Raw genomic sequence first — 23,171 nt, 5'->3', positions numbered from 1 at the left:
TGGGTCCCTAAGATTCCATCCTCTGGAAGACTTCAGAATCTGAGTTTTAAATAACGTTCACGTGTTCATCATGCAGAAAACTTCCCCGAAAATTCAAATTTTGGTGCGGGGCACAAAAATAAAGCACAGGAGCAACTGGTTCCGCGTCCACAGGCTTTGAAGGAAAGCCTGAGCATAGACTGGCTCCGGTTTTATCTTTTATTGATCGTAATTTGCAAAGAAGCAGGCTGATTTATCTAAGCGCTAGGCCTCAGGAAGCTGGGTGGCCCCGCGCCAGGCCGGGAGGTGGAGGGCGGCTGAGTCCCAACCAGGAGGCTAGAGCCAGGGGCAGCAGGCTCATTCCAGGGGCTGCAGCCCCCGAGTTGAGGTAGGGGGCTGGCCGCTATGCGGCCCTGCACGGTCGAATATTCTGGCAGCCACTGGCCAAGGACAGCAAGAGTGGTAGCGCTGGGACTCCAGCTGCACCTGACTAGCAGACCCACTGTCCTTCCGTGCCGCCTCACACGTGTCCCATTCCCGCTCTCTTATTGGCTGCTTCAGCCCCTCTATCCCGGCCTAAGAAGGCGGCTACATGACCGCCCCTCTGATTGGTCCAGGAGCTTCCATGTATCATTCTGATTGGTCGATGGAGCTCACTCCCTTTTGCCCTCGGCCCCCTTTGGAGGGCGACTGGGTCATACCATAAAGAGAGGAGGGGAAAGTGTGTACATTTCAAGGCTTCTCTTTTGGGCAATTTTGCCCTATGTCACATAACATCCTTTATCATGCCCTCAAAAGGGAATTATCTTATTAGCAGAAGGTAAATACAGAGGCGTTTCGGTTGAGCCTGGCTTGGAGGACGGCTGGGGTGACATGTTCCCCCCGCCAGCCGAGGTGGTGCGCTCAGGGCGGGGCAGCGCAGTAGAGCCGCTCCGGGGGCGAACGGTCCAGCGAACAGCAGTGCCGAAAGCTCAAGATGCTGCTGCCGCCCCTCGCGCTCCGCGGCGCCCTGCTGGCTCGCCCGTGGAGGGCTGCCGGGTGAGTGAGCACCGGGCCTGGGGAGGCCCCTTGCAGCGCCTGCTGGCCCGGGGTCCCGGGAGTCACTGGGCGCTCCCTCGCCCCCGAGCCGGACTCCCTCCCTGCCATACCCTCGCCGGGTTTCCCAGGGTCTCCGCTCCGCCGGGGGTCACGTCCTCTGATGCCGTTCGACCCCCACGCAGGCCTTCCTCCCATTGCTATCCCCCCGTCTTCCAAAGGTCTTCCTTCAGCTAGGGGGACCCCCTTCCCGAATCCTGCAGCGGGGTGGGGTGCCTCGGTGCCCTGTTGGCTCCCACGCTTAGAAAGTAGCCGCTTAATCACTCGTCCTTCTCCTGATACTGGATCTTCGAAATTTGCCCACCGCCGGAGTGCAGTGCCTTCCTCCCAGGGCACCTCTTTTTAGCACACCCCGCTTCTCACCTCCCCACCCTCGGTCTCACATTCAGGACCCTACCTGGGTCTTCCCTCTCTTCTGTCCACCGGCATTTCTATTTCTCTCTTTTCTCCTTCCCCTTTTTTCAAGTTAAGTGTTGGGCAGAAAAAAGGACTCCTTTCTTCTGATAGGTGGAATAATAATACTTATGGAGTGCGTTGAACGTGCCAAATCTGTGCTACGCACTTGGGGTATGTGCCTTATTGTGATGATTAATAAATAAGTTGCTACATGTAAAGTGCATTGAACAGTGCCTGGCGCATAGGCAGTGCCGAGTTGCTATTAATCATGACCGTCATTATCACTCTTATTTAAACTTCTCCTGTGGGTAGCTGTTATTCCAAATTACAGATGAAGAAACCAAGGTGCAGTTTCAGAGTGGAGCTGCTCTGCAAACACAGATTTGCAAACCCCCGCACTGTGGAGTTGGGTTCCTGGACCCTTGCCCACTCAGCGACAAATGTTCTCAGAGCCCCTTTCTGCCTCTGGGCTTGGTGGAGAAGGTAGGTAGCACACAGATCCTGCCCCAGAGGGGCTCACAGTCTGGAGAGGCTGCACCCCTATGGACCCGTGTTTCTGTCCACCTCCCTTTCAGAGCTGGGCAGCTCCTGCCCCCAGTGTTTGCCTGACCTCTAGGACTCAGCAGTTACGTCTCGCCTGCTGAGCTATGCCCTTTCTGAGTTAATCAGTGTCCTAAGGGATGGTGCAGGGGTGCCCTGGGCACGGATGAGTCCCAGCGCTGCTGTGTATTCTCTGTGGTGGGGTGGGATAAGGAAGAGGACATGGACAAGAAGGGCTCTTTTTCCAAACTGAGGACGGGGGCCACGCTCACTACACCCTCAGCGTGGTCCCATTTGCCGGCCTCTCCCTGCACTCTGAGACCATCCCTCTCAGACCCTAGATGGAAGCCACATAGATTCACCTGTTTACTGAGTACCTACCGTGTGCATGTGCTTTGCTAAACACTGCAGGAGGGGGGGTACCCAGGGGATTTACACGTGGATGGGAGCCTTCCAAGAGTTTTCAGTGTAATGAGGAAGAAAGCCTTAAACATTAAAAAAACAAACAAACCCTCTAATATCTGGTAGAAAGAAATCCCTATTCTGAAAAAAAAAAATAAAAGCTCATAACAGCAATAGTTATCAAGCAATCAAGTACCATAGGCCTGATTGTGCAGATAAGCCCTGTATTATTACCATTTTACAGATGGGAAACTTATCTGTCTGTTAAGACAAATGTGAGACTAAAATCGCAGTCAGACTCCAGACTCATGCTCTTAATTACAAAGCCTCCTGAGTGGAGAAAAAGCATTTTGCGATCAGAGAAAGCGTTTTGCAACCAGATCTGCCGGTTCAGGTTATTTCTTTGGATACAGCAGCTGACCCGCTGCCCCAGACCGGGTTTCCAACCTCGGCAGTATTAACATTTGAGTCTGATAACCCTTCGCTGTGGGGCACCGTCCTATGCATTGCAGGATGTTTAGCAACATCCCTGGCCTCCACCCACCAGATGCCATAGTATCCCCCAGTCGTGACAACAAAATAATGTCTGCAGACATTGCCAAATGTCACCTGGGGGGCAAAATCACTCCTAGTTGAGAGCCATGGTTCTAGGAGAACAGTTTTGGTGTTTGGTCACTTGTTCATTTAGTCGACAGATATTTAGAACACTCCTGTGGCATGCCATGTCTGCATTTATGGAGAAACAGCGTTAGGACGTTTTCAGTGATATCTCTCAGTGTCCTGCACGAGAAGATCTAGTGCTGAGAAAAACCATCTCTTGGGGAACTGGCATGGGTGATGTTCTGTAGTGTTTCCCTTTCTGCCTGGAGTGCCAGGAATCTCAACCAATTTTTAAACATACTCTTGATTGTGCATTTTCTTTTTATTTAATTAGTAGGTGTCCATTGTACAAAGTACAGATAAAGCAAAAAAGGGTTACAAAAAATCGCCTGGCAGCTCACCACACAGAGGGAACCACTGCTGTCACTTTGATTACTAGCCTTTTAATATTCTAGGAACATATATGCTTTAGAAAAACAACATAAAAATGGGCTCCCCTGCAAATCCATTTTTGTAGCTTGCTTTTTCACTTGAGACTTCTCTACCATATTATATGTGCCCAGGGCCTAGAACTGTGACTGCCACCTGGGAAGCCCTCAGCAAACATTTGGTGAATGAAAGAATGATTACGTGATTCCTTCCTTGCCAACAGAGATTTATCACAACCAGTCTGGGAGACAGTCACGACAAACACCTGGCCTTTACGGATGGCCTGGGGATGGTCACTAATGGCTACCATTTACCTTTTACATGGATGATGTTACTTAGCTCCTCAGCAACCTATGCTGTGGGTGTTACTATACCCACTTCACGGATTAAACAGCTGAGGCCTGTGGAAGTTAAGGAAAACTTGTCCAAGGCCTTAAGCTGTAAACACCAGACCTCCCAATTGATTGCCTTTTGTCTCCTTTGGCCCTGACCTGCCTGCCCTTTTCTCTATTTCATTAACTTTGTCATGGGTGTCCTCTGCAAATTCTCTTTGGAAAGAGCCACAATACACATTTATATATAAATTTAATAAATAAAAGAACTAACCCAGGCTCATAGGAAGCTTACAATCAATGTTAATTTTTGTCCCTTACATACTCTTGTATCTGACCTCGCTGGGTGTCGGGGTCCAGAGGTGACTCCAGTTCAGCCCCACCCCCCAGTGTCAGGGGGCTTGCGGGCTGGAATTCCCCTGCAGAAATCCTGGTAACTTTGGACCCCTCTCAGCCCACCAGCCTGTCTAATTTTCCCAATTTCAAAACCCCCCAGTGCTTGTCCCAGCCTGCCCGCCCCTGGGATGGGCAGAGGCTGTGCTGGGCTGGGGCCTGGTACCTCCCACCATTCCCTGGACATACTCTGCCCTTTCACTCCTCCAAGCGGTGGCCAGGGCAGTGCCTCTTGCCTGGAATGTCCTCCCCTGGTGAACCCATGCTCACCCAGCACTTTGTGGCCTTGCCAAGGCAGCTCTCCTTTGGCCCTTCAGTGCCCTGTCTGTAAAACGGGAATAATCCTATTAACAGGCATGTAGCACAAGGATTAGAGATGATGTGACAAGTGGCTTGGTGGGGGCCTGGGACTCAGTGTGCGCTCTCTGAATAAATTGAGTAAAAGAATAAGTAGAACCTACAATGATCATAATACTTGCTTCTAAAGGTGTCAAAATCCCCACTCAGGCAGCAGTCGGCACCAGCACACGGACCCTGGGGAACTTGGCTTCCGGTGCCCAGCACCTGGCTCGGCACACAGCAGGTGCTGAACAGTTGCTGTTGGAATGGCCCACAGGACAGCCTGGGGTGGATCCTGGCTCTACCTCTTAGCAGCTGTGTGGCCCTGGGCAGGTTGCTTGACCTCTCTGTGCTGCCTCTTGTTCCCACGTGGAAAAGAAAGATAATAGTCGCTACCTTGTGGAATTGTCTTGGAGAGTAAACGAATTCATACGCGAAAACCACTTTGAAGAGTGGCCAGCACCTAGAAAACTTAATAAGTGTTGCTTCAAGCATTATTTTGATCCCCTCCCCCACTAGCGGGTATTGTTATGCAGTGAAAGCCCTGAGCTTCACTTCCCACCTCAGGGTGGCCTCTTTGCTCAGGTGGGAAGAGAGGAGGTGTCAGCTGGGCGATGAGGAGGATGAACCTGTCCCATTCAGCTGGCCAAAGGTGTCTGAGATGCTCCCCATGTTTCTGCCAAAGCGTGTCTCCCAGGTGAGGAAACCTGGGTTCAGAGCCTGCACCGTCACTCCACCAGCTGTGACCATGAGCTCTTAATCTCTGAACCTCAGCTTCCTCGCTGTACAATAGAGGTAATAAGAGTTTGCAGGGTAATATATTTGTAGGGTGAATTCAATGAGGTCATCACTTAGCACTATGCCAGGCATGCCGTAAAAGCTTCAGAAAAGTTCTTTGAACTGGGCTTCAGGCCCCTCCCTTCTGACCCTGCCCTGGGCTCTGTACTTTCTCTCAGCTCACCTCCATCACTGGTCCCTTATCTCAGTGATAAGGAGGATTGGTCTTATCAGGTCCCAGATAACAGCCGAAAAACCCGGAAGCTGCTGAACAAAGCAAAGGCAATTTCCTTTCTAGTCCTCTCCTTGGCCTTGGCTGCCCTGACCCCAGCCGCTGGGGACCTGCATCCAGCCAAAGAACATTGGCCTGGGAGTCCCGTCCGTCCCGGGGGCCTGGTGTCCACTTGTGTGTTATTGTTTTAAAGGTATTTCTCAGATGCTTACTGTGGTCTGGGCAGTGTGGGAGCACAGACAATCAGACCTCTGTAATGAGGGTTGTCACCTGTGAGATGATCTGATAGGGGTCCCATCCAGGCAGGGCAAGGCTGGTATCCCCTGCAGAGGGAGATGGGGGTGGGGTGGAGTGGGGAGACCAGGGTGGCAGGATTGCAGCAGATGAGGTGGGAGGGGGTGGGGGGTGATGGGAAATGAGTCTGGAGGCCTCAGTAAGGATTCTGATTCTTTTCTTTTTTTGGCTGCGCCACGTGGCATGCGGGATCTTAGTTCCCCGACCCAGGGATTGAACCTGTGCCCCCTGCAGTGGAAGTGCGGGGTCCTAACCACGGGACCGCCAGGAAGTCCCAGGATTCTGATTCTTTATTGTAGAAGAAATGGGAAGCCAGTAAGTTATGAGCTGAGCACTTACCCTCCGTCTCTCTGTGTTGATCATATTTTCATGTTAAGACTATGAAAACCAGTAGCTGCTACCTTTTAAGCTTCTGCCCTGGGTGGGACACAGGACTAAGTTTATTCCAGCAGTTTTGAGAGGAGCTTGGAGTCAGTGGAGCCAGAATGACTGTTGTAGTTGTCCAGGCAAAAGCTGATGGTGCCTTGGACCAGGGTGGAGGCGGAGGGGCGGCCTGGGAGCTCAGCCCCTGGCAGCTCAGCCCCTGGCAGCAGCCCCCTCAGTTTTCCCCTTTGTAAATTTCAGAGCTTGCAGGCTCTGTAAATTTCACACGTTGCAGGCTATGTTTTGGTGTTGCAGCCTTTTTAGCTCAGATCCTGGTACCTGCCGAGAGTGGGGAGGGGCAGCTGGGGTCTCAGGCCCAGGCCGTGAAGTCCCCAGGTGCGCAGAAGGGGCACCCCGGGTTGTTCGGGGAAACTGAGTCAACTTCAGACTCTGCCTTATGCTTCTTTCCTGAAGCGGGAGGGCTGAGAGCTGCCCTAAGAAGGTTGGGTTGCATTCACCTCTGTGTCCCAGAGCCAGGCACCTGCCAGGTGTGATGAACACACGGCTTGGGTGAGCCGTTTGACCTCATCTGAGCTATCTCTGCATCCTTGACATGTGGGATAGATATGTGCTGACTGACTGACTGAATGAATGAATGGGAATACAGTCCTGCCTAGAAGGGCCTCGCAGATCCTTGTAGAGGCCCCAAGTCCTGCGAGTGGTTCACGCTGCCTTTCCCTGAGCCAGTGAAAGGGTGCTCATGTTATCCCAAAGGGTACATGAGCCAAAAAAAAAGAAAGTTTGTCAGGCATCCTTGGATTATTTTTGGCTCTAGTTGACTCAGGCTGATCTTTGAACTAGTCTCTGTTCCCTAAGCTACGTTCGGACTGGTGGACAGTGGGGCCAGGGCCTGGAGACTTTCCAGGCAGAGAGAAAGCCACAGGGGCATGTGATCCTGAGGTCACAGTGGACCTCTGCCCTGGGGAAGGTAGGGGGAGACCTGTAGGATTTCTGTTTCTGACGTTGCTTGGGAGGGAACAGGGAGAGGAGGGCTGGTAGCTGCTACCTTTTGGACTTCTGCCCTGGTGGGACATTGGGCTACGTCTATTCCAGCATTGTTTGCTGAGCCCCCAGACCAGCCCCTGACCCTCGGGGGTGTCTGGGAACCAGTTTGTCTTTGAAAGCCTGGCCTGGTGGAGTAAACATTCTGGAAGACCTTTACAGTTTCTTAGGGAAACCTAAGAGCAGGAAGGGTGAGGAGAGGCAAGGCTTGTCATCCTTACAATGACCCTGTGAGGAACATGGTGTCACCCATTCTTCAGGTGAGGAAACAGAGGCCTGTGGAGTTTGTAATAATGTGCTGAGGTCTCAAGCAGGTGTGGGGGTCCGTCCGGGCTCTGTCTGCTTCCAGAGCCTTTGCTTTTCACACCCGCCAGGACATGGGGTCAAGAGAGGGCTTGGGCCGCCCCGCTTCTGGCTCCCAGCCCAGCACGCAGCGGCTCTCTCCTGGCTTGAAGAGGACCAGGTGATATGTGATTCACTGCTTTGTGGTGGTGTGCTGCTACTGAGGCAGAGAGAGAGGCATCTGGAACCTTCCAGATGGTAGGGGGTGGAGGAGTAGACGCCGCCCTCCCCTTTCCTGCCGGGCTGTTGAGACCTGTGGCCACTGAAATTTTCTGGCCTCTCCATTCTTCCCCACCGCAGTAGGTGGAAGGGGGCCGTGTGGATTTTCAGTTTTTGGGCACACGTGTAGCTTTGCGTTATTATTTCTTCAGATCTCCAGAATAACCCCAGGAGATGGGTGTCTCCGTGTTATACCGAGGAATCCAGCTGAAGGTCACACAGCTGCACAGAGGGTGAAGGAGCCTTGCATTTCTTCCTCTGTTTGGGGAAGGGTGGGGCCTGAGGCTTGCTGGCTTCCTTGGGTGTGGTGGGTAGGGCTGGGGTGGACCTGGAGGGAGGAGCAGGAGAAAGCCCCAGGGCTCACTTTGCCCTCCTGGGCAACCGGCCCTGCTCCCTCCCCCGTCCGTTCCCTCCCCTTCCACTGCACAGGCCCCTTTCTGCTCTTCCTGACTCAGGCTTCCTGCTCTGGGCCTTTCCCCTTGCTTGTTCCTCTGTCTGGAATGCTCTTCCCAGCTCTTCTCAGACCTCCTTCAGGTCTCTGGCAGAGGTCATCTCCTCCGAGAGGCCCTCCCTGACCACCCCCGCTGAAGCAGTCCTGCCCTTCCCGTTCCTCATTTTCCTATCCCCTTTGTCACCGCTGTGTTCCTTTCTTACCTGCGTCCCCCACTGGAGGTCAGCTGCATGCAACCACAGGCCTTGCTGTCTTGGTCACCGCTGTGTCTCCAGAGACGGAGCGGGTGCCCAGTAACCTTGTAGAATCAATGAAGGACCCGCCCTCACGGCCCCCGCTTTTGTGTCCTTCCTCCTGGCCTCCCAGGCTGGGTCTTTGAGCCCCCAGACCCGGTCTCAGTGAGAAAGAAAAAAAAGTGCCCAGTACTCGTAGCTGTTCTGTTTGGATCTCTTGGGCATAAACAACCTCGCAGAAACCCAGCCTCAGACAAGGTCACCGGAGGCCATGATGAAATGGACAGAACAGGCCCTCTTTTTAGTTTTGTCTAAGCACAGAGGTCACCATGCCACCCCCAAAGTACCAGGCGTCCCCCCACTCTTGCCAAATGAGGAACTGCTACTCTTTCACCCCACCGTAGAATTGCCGAGCTTCCTGATCCAGAGCCAGCCCCAGCTTCCTTAACCCTCCCCAAATTACCCTACTATAACCCAAATCCTATGACAGGTTCTTTCCAACACCTTCATCCCTGGAGGTCCTATGGTCCCCCAGGTGTGTGTCCTCCCTACCTCGGCGACCAGTTATCTGACTCATCCACCCACAGGTGCTGCCTGTGGGGTGTTGACACCAGGGGGAGATAGATCTGGGTTTTTCTGGATTCAAATCCAGGTTTCTCTTGATCTTGATCTTGACCTAGTCTTTTTACTTTTAGGATCAAAATTACCTTATTTCTATCACGGTGCCACTGGTGAGGCCCTTCGGATGCCACGAGGGCGTTATCAAATCTGATGTGCCCTAGGTGGGCTTTGTCCTCATTATTTTCCTCATTTACAGATGGGGAAACTGAGGCCTGGAGGAGAAGTCCCACCACTGGGGTTCCTCCAGCTCTGGAATGACTGACTCTTTTTGTTTTGTTTTGTTTTTGAAAAATTTTAAGGCTGTATTTACAACTCTTTTCATTTAAGTATATGTTATTTTGTTTATATACCATTTTCACCAGTATTAAGACAATAGAATATTGTGTGGCTTATTTGGGATCACTTGTGAACAATAATTCTTCATTAACAAAAAAATTTTTTAATTGAAGTATAGTTGATTTACAATGTTGTGTTAATTTCTGCTGTACAGCAAAGTGATTCAGTTATACATATATATACATTCTTTTTTTAAATATTCTTTTCCATTATGGTTTATCACAGGATATTAAATATAGTTCCCTGTGCTCTACAGTAGGACCTTGCTGTTGTTTATCTGTATATCCATACGGTAGCTCACATCTGCGAATCCCAACCTCCCACTACGTCCCTCCCCCAACCCCCTCCCCCTTGGCAACCACAAGTCTGTTCTCTACGTCCATGAGTGGAATGACTGACTCTTACCCACCTGTCCTCCCACCTTGGGACCCTCAGACACATTAGGGGTGGAGGCCACTGGTGGGCACTAATCAGTGAGGTCATACAGGTTAAGATTGAATGGGGTCTGCAGAACAAGGAGTTCTTGGAGCGCAGTACCCAGGAATCGGACCCCATACCCCAACAGCAGCTCTCCCTGTGTCTGTAAACCGAGCTCAGAGCACTCCTCCAAGTTCACGGCCCACCTCTTGGCCCTTCTTGCCCACCCGGAGCTCAGCTCTTTGTGCCAGGGGAGTCTCAGCTGTTTCACATTCTGATGAGACTGAGCTCTGGAATGCTCTGACTCTCCTGCTTAGAGAAAGAAGTAACTCGGGTCTGTTTGGAAGAAAGTCTGCATTGTGGGGAAATAAAGGGAGAATAAGCCTTCTCTATGTGCAAAACACTAAGCCATGGTTTTGCACCTATGAATTTAAACTTCAGGCAACCAGGGACTTCTCTGGTGGTTCAGTGGTTAGGACTCTGCGCTTCCATTGCAGGGGGCACAGGTTCGACCCCTGGTCGCAGAACTAAGATCCCATGTGACGTGCAGTGCGGCCGGGAAACAAAACAAAACAAAAGAAAGCAAAAAAACTTCAGGCAACCATGTGAGTTTCTATGATTATTCTCACTTGATAGGTGGAGAAATAGGCTCGGAGGAGGCAGGTCACATGCCCGAGGACACAAAGTGGCAGGATCTGGACTTGAACTTGGGTTTTGGATCCCAAGGCTGGTTCTCGTCTCCCAGTTCTGTAGTTGCCCTGGATTTCAAGATGCTGGGCCAACCTAGGACCCCCTATCGGGGATAGAAGGGCTAGGGCTGGTGGTGGCCGCTGCTGACCTGTCCACCTCTGTTCCCCACCCTCGCTCCCCAGGCTGTGTTGGAAGCACGTCTCCTCCCTGAAGGTGGCCAACGAGCCCATCTTGGCATTCACGCAGGGCAGCCCTGAGCGAGATGCACTGCAGAAGGTAATGGGAGGGTGGGGGGCACCCAGTGGTGTAGGGCCTGGGGAAGAGATGGCCTTCAGCAGCCCCCATGATACCTCTCCGTGCCGACAGCCACCCACGCCTTCCTGCCTCTGCTCCCAGCCCCGGAAGGAAACTGGGAATCTGGGGAGAGCTGTGCATCTGGAGGGGGGTGGGGGACCTGGGAGCAGCAGGGTGGCAACCTGGGTCTCTTTGGGGTGCCAGGTCAGGGGTCATAAGTCCACAGATATTTTATGCTTAAACACATTCTCCCGGGAATTCCCTGGCAGTCCAGTGGTTAGGAATCTGCGCCTTCACTGCCGAGGGCGCAGGTTCAGTCCCTGGTCGGGGAACTAAGATCCGCAAGCCGCAAAGCCGCAAGGTGCGGCCAAAAAAGAAGAAAAGGAGTTCTCCCATTAATTGCCAGTGTTCTAAAATTGTGAGATTTCACATAAATTTCAGACACAGGTTTTTAAATCTTATCTCTAATGGGAAGACCTGGCAACACTGGCCTTACGTTCCTGCAGGACAGGAAGTGACAGTGTGGGAGCTGAGTCTGCCCCCGCCCCTGGGGAGGAAACACAGCGGCTCTGACCACAGACCCCGCCCGGCCCCCTCCTCATTTCTGTTCCTTCCTGGGTGTCCGCGTTGGCAGACTGCATCGGGGTTTTAGGCGGGAAGTAGAGGGGAAGGAAGTGCTCATCTGACCTCTCGTCCTCTCCCCAGGCCTTGAAGGAGCTGAAGGGCCGGACGGAAGCCATCCCGTGCGTGGTGGGGGACGAGGAGGTGTGGACTTCAGACGTGCAGTACCAGGTGTCGGTAAGTCCAGTGGGCGGGCAGGGCTCAGCCTCTCCCCTGAATCTGGGGTCTGTCTCTCGGGCAGCACATAAGCATGCAACATGGGGTCTCTGCCTCCAAAAGGACTTAGAGTCCCTGCAAGATTTTGAATTCTGTGCACCGGTATAAAACTTCCAAAGGCAGTCTTAGGGGACTCTCGTAGAAGGTGCCAACATCGCGCCTGCCAAGAAGAAGTTAAAAACAGCAGCTGCCCCCAGCTTTGCCATCGCTTTGGAAAAGTTGACCCACTCACCAGCCTAGGGAGTAGGAAGCAAGGATAGAATGTCAGAATCAAGGAGAATCTTTCCGTTAACAGATACACACTACTATATATACAGTAGATAAGCAGCAAGGATTCACTGTCTAACACAGGGAACAATATTCGATATCTTGTAATAGCCTGTAATGGAAAATAACTTGAAAAAAAAATATGTATAACTGAATCACTTTGCTGTACACCTGAAACTAACACAATATTGTAAATCAACTATACTTAAAAAAAAAAAAAAAAAAAAAGATAATCCTTCCAAAGAAAGACAGTCACCAAAGTCCTGGTCTGTATTTGGGAACCAGTGGTCTAGCTGACAATGAGCTCAGCAGAGGTAAGCACCCAGGGCGTGGCCAGGTGTCACCTCCTCCTAGAAGCCCTCCTGTTGGAGCCCAGACTCCATCCACAGAGGCATCTGTTGAGACCCTGTCCCCTCTGCATAAGCTCCTCCCTCAGCCCCTGCCACCCCCCTTGGAGGCTGGAAGAGCAGGAGGTTAGCTGCCCATTTTACAGATCAGGGGAGAACTCAGAGACAATCAATGACCCTCCTGGGGTGGCACAGTTAGATACGGAACAGGGATGATGGATCCAGTTTCCCCAGAACCATATCCCCTTGATTTTGATTCAAATGAATTCATTCACACCCTGACTATTTCTAAAGGGGATTTCAAAGCAGAGTGTTAATTAGCATATGGCAGCAAGATAATATTCTTGCTGTGACCTGCTGGTCACAAAATCCTGAGGCCCTAGGCGCTTGCTGGAGATGGCCACAGACTTGCCTTTAGGCCTCCTGGTCTACAGCGGAGAGGAGAACACATCACTTGCCCTAGTCAGAGTGTTCCTGAAATAAATCCCCCACTGTGTGGTAGGAGAAGCACAGCCATTTCTGATACTGGGTCCAGAGAGGAATTTCTCCTGAAAGTGTCAGAAGGACACAGTGATGTGACAAGTCCCCACAAGAGTCACACATCTCATGCACGGATGTTTCGTGGGGCTGCTTCTCACACACTGTCGTGTGGGCCGAGGATGTCATCAAAGCCCAGTGCCTGAGGATGCCCAGAGGTCGCCCTGCAGGCCCCATGTCCACTGCTGGGGTGGGTTTTCCATCCAGAGCTCAGGCTGCAAATCGATAGCTGGTAGCTTTGTTTCCAAAACCTAAACATGGGTCGATTTCATGTACAAATTCAAATGTCTGGCTTCTCTTGAGAGAAGGAAGATGTGGCCACACAAGTGGCCTTCCTGTGAGCCCCCATGTGGGGTGACCCTCTAGCGGCTCCAATCCCCAGCCCAGCCCTCTCCACTCATCCCTCTTGCCTCCTTGGCCCTGGCAGGCCTCTCAGAGCCCCGGCCAGAGCAGTAGCTGGTCTGCCTGTTCCTCCTGCATTCTCCTTAAGTCTTTCTCTCAGTGGGGATTTTGCTAGATAATGAGACAGTGATAAGACAGCCTGCCTTTCCTAGCAAGTCCCTGGGAGGCATCTAGTCTGACTTGACAGTTGAGAAATGGCACCCATACCAGTGCCTCAACTGTCAGTCTGTTCAAGAGTGAGAGTGACATTCTTTGGTGACAGTTGGGGATCTTGACCAGGACTCAAGGCTGAATGGAAGTCTGCGGTGCTTCCCCACAAGGTGGCCTGAGGGTGAACCCCTGGGTCTGCTCCAGCCCCAGGCAGAGGCACCACCCCATCCCTTTTTATCCCTTGTTATGGCCATGACAATTTTAGCCCAGAAAGGCTTAAAGCAAATATGCTCCTTGGCTATGAACAAAAGGGAAGTGTATGTGTGTCTTTGTGTGTGTACACATATATATACATTTTGATGTTATGGATACATATGGAGTTTCCAGCTTTGTGCAAATGCAACCAGTTGCAAAATAAATGCCACGGTATGTAAACGAAGTGGTTTACTCTATGGCATTATTAGCTAGAAACCTGTTTAAAGTTGGAAAACAGTTTCTAAAAGGATGACTTTAACTCTTTCTAGGAGGGGTACTTGTAAATCATGATAGTAAAACCCACCCATCCATCCATTCATCCATCCAAGCCTCCTCGGCCCCAGACCTAGGGCTGGATGCTGGGACACAGCGGTGAAAATGGCACATGGCTCTGCCCTCACGGTGCTGACCTAGGGGAGAGTGAGATTGGTGTACATGTCAGCAAAGAAACAAACAGAATTCCAGATGGTGAGAGGGGCTGTGGAAGGCACAGGTGATGGGCTGGAGATGTGAGGCCACGCAAGGTGAGGTGGTCCACAGGCCTCTCTGAGGAGGTGACATCTGAGTTGAACCCCAGGGATGAAGATGGGCTGGGGACTCATCGCCAGCAGAGGGGTCTGCGGGTGCAGAGTCAGGAGGGGGCTGGGTGAGCTGCAGAACAGAGAGGAAGCCAGTGGGGCCAGAGGACTCGGGTGTGGTTATTTATTTATGTGTTCGTTTGTTTGTTTATTTTTGTCTGCGGGGTCTCGTTGCTGCACGCGGACTTTCTCTGGTTGCAGAGAGCGGGGGCTACTGTTTGTTGCAGTGCATGGGCTTCTCACTGCAATGGCTTCTCGTTGCAGAGCACGGGCTCTAGGCTCGCGGGCTTCAGTAGTTGCAGCACGCAGCCTCAGTAGTTGTGGCACACGGGCTTAGTTGCTCTGCGGCATGTGGGATCTTCCTGGACCAGGGCCCGAACCCATGTCCCCGGCATTGGCAGGCGGATTCTTAACCACTGCGCCACCAGGGAAGTCCCACGTGTGGTTCTTGTTGGCTGTGGTTAAGAGCCTCTTCCAAGAGCCCAGGGAGCCATTGGAGGGGGTTAAGGAGGGTGAGACTTTCCGAAAAAGCCCATTGCTCGCTGTAATGCTTTCTGATATCAGGATAGAGGAGGGATTAGGAGTGTGGGCTTGGCAGAAGAAGTGAGTCCGGACATAGATGTTTGGAGGGCCAGGTGCCCGTGGGCAGCCAGGGAGCTGGGATGGGAAGGTGGGTGGAGGGCCACGATGAGGAGTCCACAGCAGGTGGGGGGCCTGGGAGGCCGGGGAAGGCGTCGTGTACGAAGCCTTGGGAACAGCTTGGAACAAAGCACTGAGGATTCCATGCGAGGTGGAGAGGCACAGTGGGCGTCTGGGGGGGGCGGTGTCTGCTCAAATTGATGAGCCCCTCGCCCGCCCCCACGCGGTGAGCCAGGGCAGCCTTTGAAATCGTGTAGTGCTGCTCACTGAGGGATGCTGGGTCCAGGGATGGGCACCTGACCCCAGCTGGGCCAGTCGGAATTACCTGCCCTGGAACTTGGAACCGGCAACAAGCATCTTTCTTTGCGGGGCTGGGAGCTGTGGGGAGGGCATTGAACACCTCCCCACAGAGGACGAGAGAAAATAAGGAAGCGGGTCTGTTGAAAGATGCAGGACACCAACTCTCAGAGGAGCAGAGGCAAAGGAGAAGGAGCCTCAGGGTTTTCAGGCTGGGCCTCTCGAATCTTCCTAAGACCCAGCTGCATCCCACCCTAGTCACCATGAGGAGGCCCCTTTCTGCCCACTTGCTGGTTATGTATGTTTGAGCTGCGTGACCTCTCTGTGCCTCAGCTTTCTCACATGTACAATGGGGTAACAGTCACGCCGTGGAGGGATGTTGTCAGGTTTCAACGGATTAACCCGTGTCAAACACTTGGTGCCTGCACGCAGGAAACTAATGTTAGCTTTGACAGTAACTATCACTGTTCCTTAACCAGGGGCCTGCAGCTAGTTCATGTAAAAAAGAGCTAGTTAAAAGAAGGGAGAGGCAGAACTGTTTTTAACCACTGGAAGTTGTTCACTACCTTGTCAAGAGACTTTCTGCTAACCCACCCCGGTTGTCACGCAGGTGCCATGTGGGGTTTTGTGATATCACTGACTGAGTCCTGCCCACAGGCAAGAAAGATCCTGAGGGGTCCACACAACATCTTCCGTTATTCCTGATGGATTTCTCCACAAGGCGGTTTAGGGGCTAACGGTGGGCTAGGGTGGGAAGCTGGGCTCCAAGCCCCATGATGACATTGGCCTAAGAAACCCACCTGCTTGGAGTTTAGGAAGCCGGGACCTGGCATGTGCTTTGGACGGATCAGGAAACTCACAGGTCCCTGATTTAGGGGAGTGAAGGGCTGGCCCTTTTGCAAATGGGCTGAGCACACATCTGTCCAGATGGAGCCCTGAGCAGCACGTGCAGGGTTAAGGGGGCGGGCCCAGGGCCCCTACTCTGAGGGTTCCGAAGATGGCCTGGGGCAGGGGTCACCCACAGAGGCATCCTAGAGCCCCTGCGGCTGGATCAGCAACCGGAGGGCCCACACCTGGGGTGTCAGCACAGCCTGGGGTCCGCAGGCTCTGCAGGTCTGCACAGGTGTGTGCCAGGTGTCAGCCCAGAGCGGCTCCCACGGCCTCGCTCACCTGGTCTCTGTAACCGCCCAGAGCCCGACCTCACCTGCAGCTCCCCCGGCCTCCATGGCCACTGCAGCACCTGAATATTTTTCCAGACACTGGGATTTTGATAACCCCCTGGTGGGCACTTCTGATTTTCATTTCCCATACCACCTCACTGACCTGGCCACGTGTCATCCTTGGAGCCCTGGCATTTGGGGCCGTGGCGGCGTGAGGGCAGGAGCTCTGTTACCAGGATGTATTGCTGACTTGGGGTGTCCGCAGTCCACTGGGATTGGATGTGCTGAATCGAAGGGCCCGGGTCCCCAGCTTCTCGGCCCCTAAGGGTCACAGGCCAATCTCAGGTATAGACAGGATACAGGTGACCATGCCAGGGGGGGCCACTTTGCACTCAGACCAGACCAGTGCTGCCCAGTAGAACTTTCTGAGATGATGGTGGAAATGTTCTGAATCTGCTCTGTCCTCTTCGGCAGCCACCAGCCCCACGTGGTTATTGAGCACATGAAACCTGGCTTGTGCCACGTGAGTTGAAGCTCCAGTAGGCATGTGTGACTAGCGGCTGCCTCATTAGATAGGAAGCCCCTAAACATTCCATTGGAAGACTTACAGGTGGCGAAAGTGCTGATAATTATGGTGTAAAAAATAGGTCGGGAAAGAAGTGGTGTTCCCCCCGCCTTGTCGCCCAGGCTGACGTTCAGCACTGCCGGGTTCTGTTTGTAAACGTCTGTTGGGCTTCATCCCTTTTAGACAAGTTAATCTGCGTCCCAAGCAAGAGGCTCGAGAAGCAGTTGCTCTGTTCCTTTAGGGCCTTGGGGGGTGGCAGAAATCCTGAGTGTTTCACGACGCAGTGCATCGCCTAGGGCCTCCCGTGGTGACAGCCCACCCCCGAGCCTCACGCCAGACCCAGGTGTAAGGGCAGGATCTATGTTGGGGAACTTTTCACCTGTGACCCCATTTGGTCCTCCTCTCCATGCTTTCCCTGATGGGGAGACTTGGAGAAGGAAAGTCAGTTTACAGAAAGCTGCACAGCTAGTAAGGAGGGGGCAGAGCCGGGATTCGAACCTGTGTCTGACCAAAACGTCCATGCTTTCCCTCAAAGACTGTTCTGTTCATACCTTTCTCCTGCACTGTGAACCTTCCAGAGCTCATCAAACAGCAGGTGCCCCCGTAACTCTCAAGGTGGAGAGGTCATCGTGGGCCCGGGCGATTGGAGAAGGCATCATGGGGATTGGAGGGCAGAGAGCGAGTGGCCTGGAATGCCAGCTCTGAGCCCGGCTCCATCCCCACCTGCCCTGGCACCTCCCTCCTGGACAGCGGCCTCACTCTTCTCTCTTCTTTCAGCCCTTTAACCATGGACACAAGGTGGCCAAGTTCTGCTACGCAGACAAGGTGAGTCCCTGGCGACTTTGGGGTTGGGGTGCTACCCCGTCTTGTCTGGTTAGTTGCTGACATGGGGGTAGAGGTCAGTCACGGCTCCCCTCTCGGGCCATGGAGGGTGGGGGCGTCTGGGGGGCGGCTGGCACTGAGGGCGTCCCCGGGCACGTGTCTTTGACTGGGCCAGGCGTGCCGGGGTTAACTTGAGCCTAATGAGAGCTGCTTTGGCCAGGGCTGGGACATGCCCGCACATGCCCCTTGTGAGGCTACCCTGATTTAGGGAGGGGGAGGGGGTTCTGGAAGGCTGAGTCAGGGAAATTGGAGGCATCATGGATGGAAAGCCAGGCAGAGACTTGGCATCAGGGAGGGCCAGCGAGAGGCCACGGCGTCAAGGCGCTGGCGTCATGTGGTGATGAGGGCAGTTGGCAGCTAGGATGCCAGCGGCAGGTGTCTGTCTCTGGCTGCAGTTCTGGCCTGGCAAGGGCAAGGTCAGACCCAGACCTCAAGGGCTGGAGGCTCTGGACAGCGTGTTCAGGAGCACCAGGCCCCAGGAGTAAGAGGAGGCCCTGATGAGACCACGAGAGAGAACGGAGCAAGTCCTTGGCCTGTTGCCCTACCTGGCAGGCCCCTCGGACTCCTCCAGACTCTAGCAGGGCAGGATCGGAGCCTGGGGCAGCCCAGCTGGCCATGGGACATGGCGTCTGCCGCTGTAGGGGGAGGGGGCTGAGGGCCGAGGGAGCCAGGGGTCTTCCCTGGGTGAAGAGTGACCTCCAGATCTCTCCTCCCTCCCTCGCTCCTCTGGGACCCTTCCTGCTGCAGGAGGAAGCCTCCAACCTTTCCCTCTTCATCAGGCCCTGCTCCACAGAGCCATCGAGGCCGCCTTGGCCGCCAGGAAAGAGTGGGACCTGAAGCCTGTTGCAGACCGGGCCCAGGTCTTCCTAAAGGCGGCAGATATGCTGAGTGGGCCACGCAGGGCAGAGATCCTGGCCAAGACCATGGTGGGACAGGTGAGATGCCCACCGGCACAACTGGGGATGTAGGGGAGGCAATCGTACCCCATCCAATTCAGCAGGCGTCAGCTGAGTGGCTTCTGGGTGCCCACACCTGCTCTGCGTGCGGGAGCCCAGGAGGTGTCCTTGAGGGACCAGGCCTCAGAGAGGGGACAGACCTATATACTTTGTAGACAAGGTGGATTGAACTACTCTTGCGTGTCCTGCTCTGGAAATGGCCCCTCCCATCCACTTCTGTCCCTGCCCTGGACCAGGCCCTTGTCGTGCTTTGCCTGGACTGACAGTTGCCCTACACGGTCCTCCAGGCTCCATCAGACCTCTGCAGCCCTCAGAGCGGTTTCTGTGACACCTCCAGCAGGTCACTCTAGCCTTATGAACCACCGAGATCTCTCCCTCTGGCTGAGGGTCACGTCCCAAGTCCTGAGCCAGCCCCCAAGCCCTTCCATTCCCACCTCTGTCCAGCTCACCAGCCGCTCTGCCCTTTCCTGCCAGGCCATCCCGCCCATGATGTCACCAGCCTGGACCTAGCAAGGCTCCTGGACACCTCAAACATCCCATCTCCTGCCTCTGCCCCGGGTCCCCTGCCTGGAATGCTCCCTGTCTTCTCTGCCTCATGAACTCTTAACTGTCAAGGTCTAGCCCAGATAGCACCTCCTCTGTGAGGCTTCTAGAACCTTCTTAGTCCATAACGATCTGTCCTACCTCTGTGCCCGCCCCCCTTCCCCAACATGCTGTTCCTCTGTCGGTTATAGCTCAGATTCCATCGGGGTGTAATGACTTCCTTTGTGTTTGTTTCCCCTTTACAAGTTTTTTGGGCATAGTAATCACATGTTAGTGTTCTCTGTCTTTCTGCATCTTGCACCGTGTCTTCCTGGAGTCACAGAAGTGCCTGATAGATGTTTTTTGAGTTGAATGCCGTGTTGAGCCAGGGAGTGGCGTTAGCAGTTGAGAGAGGGTTAGTTTCGCCTTAGGGGGTTTGGGTCACCCCAGCGCTCTTCCGGTTCGCCATCACGTAGTGAGAGCGCCCTCTGCTGCACGGAGCTGGTATGACAGCTCCACACCTGGGTAAGTGTCTCCTGATTCAGCAGAGCCCCTGGGGTGGGTGTCGGGCTCCAGAGTGTCCCAGGTGAGCCACACCTGGGCAGGAAGAGGCGCACACACTCCAAGACCAGGTGAAGGTGCCTCTTTATTTGCCTTAAGACTCAGGAGCTTGTCGGAAGCTGGTGGCCACGCAGAGCAGGAGGCAGTGCATCTTAGCTCAGCTTCCCCTGCTGTGCATCCTGAGCAGGGTGAGCAGCTGCCAGTGACCCAAGGAGGGGCCGCCCGATCCGAGAAAGCCCGATTCTTGCTGCCCAGAGTCCTTTCCCCACGGCTCACGTTCGCCGTCAGGAGGATCAGACAGTCTAAGGAAATGTTTACAGTCCTCAGGTCTCCTGGTTCTTGGCCCAAATGCACCTGCAACCCAGTGTCACCATGGGCTCAGGGTCCAGTGTCAGAAGAGGGCTATTGGGAGGCACGTCCTCCACCACTGACCCCCCGGCCCTCCCGCCTCACAGGGGAAGACGGTGATCCAAGCAGAGATCGATGCCGCGGCCGAACTCATTGACTTCTTCCGATTCAACGCCAAGTTTGCCGTGGAGCTGGAGGGGGAGCAGCCCATCAGCGTGCCGCCCAGCACCAACAGCGTGGTGTACCGGGGGCTGGAGGTACCCCCCGGTGGTGGAGCGGGCGTCGGGGGCTGCTGGAAGCCCTGGGCTTGGCCTCACCACCTCCTCCCTCCCCAGGGCTTCGTGGCAGCCATCTCCCCCTTTAACTTCACTGCGATCGGCGGCAACCTGGCGGGGGCGCCGGCCTTGATGGTGAGCTGTGGGCAGCAGGCGGGCGTGGCGGGAACGGGTCACCACTCCCCTGTCAACAGACAGGAGGCCACGTCAGAGCCCCTGGGGTCCCAGCCCTAGTCGTGGGGAGAAGCACAGAAAGTGGAGGCAGCTGGGGGCTGTGGAAAAGGCTTGGGAGTCAGAGGCTGGTCTGGGTCCCAGCTTTGCCCCACTCTGTCTGGGAGACCCCAGGCAAGTCCCGGCCCTCCTCTGAGGCAGTTTCCTCATCTACAAAGTGGAAATAAAAGAAAAACTTACATTACAGGGTCATGAGGAGCAAATGAGACCATGCTTGTGACGCATCTACCGCCAGGCAGGTCTGGCCCAGTGCAGGCTTAGCGTTATATAGGGGCTGCTACTAATGATGATACTTATAGCTCACCTTTGAGTGCTTGCTCTGTGCCTGGTGACTTATTTGTCAGGGTTGCAAGGCTAGCAAATGACAGAACAGGTACGGATTTGGGCTTGGTCTGTCTCTGGGCAGGTGGTCTCGAAGTCGATGGGCTCCACTGTCGTTATCAGGGGGAAGGTGGCCATCGGCTCCCAATCGATGGGGGAGATGCAGCCCTACCCTCGGAGGTCCTGGGTGGCTCAGGGCGCAGCAGGAGGAGGGCTGACAGCTGTCAGGGGCAGCTGGGTGATCTGGAAGGATGCTCGTGCACAGGGCCATCCTCGTGCATCTGCACTCAGACAGACGCACACACACCTGGCACCCATGTGCCCTCGTCCAGGACACGTGTAGACAGAGCCCTGTGAGCACTTGCCCAGCCTCGCCCTGTGAGCACCCAGCGAGTTGGAAACACCCAGAACAGACCTGCCCGAGGGGTGCTGGCAGGACCGGTGGGCACAGGCTTCCGGAGGAAGGGAGCCTTTCGTAGCCAGAATGTGGGAGCAGACAGGGCAGGGTGTGAGCTCACTGACAAGGGCTTCTAGGGCCTGGGGTGCAGCACCTGGGCACCTGTAGGAATGGGGTTGGGTAGGGAACATCCTGGCCTGCATGGGGTCCCGGTGGCTCCAGGTGAGGGATGGCCATGCTTCAGGGTAGGGTGGGAGTTGGGGCTGGTGGCCCCTGACCTCATGAGTCATCACCGTGCCTCCCGGGCAGGGCAACGTGGTCCTGTGGAAGCCCAGTGACACTGCCATGCTGGCCAGCTATGCTGTCTATCGCATCCTCCGGGAGGCCGGTCTGCCCCCCAACATCATCCAGTTTGTGCCAGCTGACGGGCCCACGTTTGGGGACACTGTCACCAGCTCGGAGCACCTGTGTGGCATCAACTTCACAGGCAGCGTGCCGTAAGTCCCCGAGGTGGGATGGGCAGGGTGGCCTGGGGACGCTCACCAGACCTCGTGACCTCTGTCCGGGAGCTGGGGCTGTGAGCCCAGAGGTCAGGTGCTGTGTGGCCCTGGGTGAGCCACTTCACCTCTCTGAGCCTGTTTCTTCACCTATATGACCGTAGTCATGATTCTTACCTTGCAGAGTAATCGTGAAGGCCAAACTAGTTAATGGACAAGAAGGAGTGTGACAGGCTCGAAGCGGCCTACAGGTGTTTGGTGATATGGATTTCGATGCCACCACTGTCCCTGGAAAGGGCACAAGGGAGCTTGGGATAAATTGGAGGAGGAGAGTCAGGAAGGCTTCCTGGAGGAGGTGGCATCTAAGCAGACGAGTAGGCCAGGCAGAGGTGGAGGAGAGCGTTCTAGGAGGGGGAACAGCATATGGCATAAGGCTGAAGCTGTTGGGCTCTGGGTGGTGGACGTGGTCCCATGGGGCTGGAGTGTGGAGCTGGGGGCCGAGGGTCAGAGGGTGGGGGCAGGACATGGTTCGGTCACAGCTGCTCATTCACTCACTCACTCACTCAGCTGGTGTTGATCGAGCCCCCATGTGTACCAGGCTCTGCCGGTGCTAAGACTGGGCAGTGAACATGTGGAGTGGACAAGGTCCTACCTCTTGGGGGATTTAGTCTTTGTGACTATAACGCCCCATGAGCCTGCTAAGGTGTCTGGACTTTATCCTGAGGATGATGGCAGCCACGGAAAGTTACATACAGGGGGCGTGGCTTAATCAGGCTTCTTTTGTTTCAAGCAGGGATTGCAGATGGTAGCTCTCCAGTGGGCCTTGGCAAGTGGCTTTGTGTTCTTTGACTCCTAATAGGGGTGGACCAACCTTGTACCATTGGGACAGTTTCATGTAAAAATCCAAATATTGGGCCTCTTTTAAGAACCTGGTCCCACTGGACCTGCATTTCCATGTGGCACCATTGGCTGGAGGTGGGCGGGAGGTCTCTGGTTCCCCCCGTCCTGACAGGCCCTGGGTCTCTGCCTACCTGGACGGCCTCACTCATTCTCTGTCCGGCCCCTCCGGGCCCCTGTGTGTGCAGCCTCTGATTCGCTCTGGCTACTCTGAGCACAAGTCTCCAGTGGGTGGAAGCAGGAGACGGGTTAGGAGGTGTCCACGTCCGGGGAGGGATGGCAGGCGCCTAAACTCGGTTGGAGTCGTGGGAACGGGGTGAGGTGGGCTGATTCAAGTGAGGCAGTAGCAGGGAGACTCGATCACCTGTCCGTGGGGTCAAGGTCAGGGGGGTTCAGTGGGAACATCCAGGCTCG

The 23,171-nt window shown here is 54.5% G+C and overlaps 1 protein-coding gene across 1 annotated transcript in view; it reads left to right on the top strand.

The window, feature by feature from the left end:
* The first annotated feature begins 815 nt into the window (after positions 1-815).
* Positions 816-23,171, top strand: part of ALDH4A1 (aldehyde dehydrogenase 4 family member A1) — a 31,484-nt gene continuing 9,128 nt past the window's right edge. Inside the window, exons 1-8 of the mRNA XM_059914947.1 lie at positions 816-1,017; positions 10,725-10,818; positions 11,542-11,634; positions 17,648-17,695; positions 18,532-18,687; positions 20,247-20,396; positions 20,475-20,549; positions 21,673-21,860. Of these exons, the coding sequence (XP_059770930.1) occupies positions 956-1,017; positions 10,725-10,818; positions 11,542-11,634; positions 17,648-17,695; positions 18,532-18,687; positions 20,247-20,396; positions 20,475-20,549; positions 21,673-21,860 (866 nt within the window). The 5' untranslated portion in view covers positions 816-955. The remainder of the gene's footprint in view (positions 1,018-10,724; positions 10,819-11,541; positions 11,635-17,647; positions 17,696-18,531; positions 18,688-20,246; positions 20,397-20,474; positions 20,550-21,672; positions 21,861-23,171) is intronic.

The sequence above is a fragment of the Balaenoptera ricei genome, chromosome 1 (assembly GCF_028023285.1).
Source record: "Balaenoptera ricei isolate mBalRic1 chromosome 1, mBalRic1.hap2, whole genome shotgun sequence".
Taxonomy (NCBI): Eukaryota; Metazoa; Chordata; class Mammalia; order Artiodactyla; family Balaenopteridae; genus Balaenoptera; species Balaenoptera ricei.
Note: the sequence above shows the minus strand (reverse complement) of the source record. Positions and strands in the feature narration are given on the sequence as shown.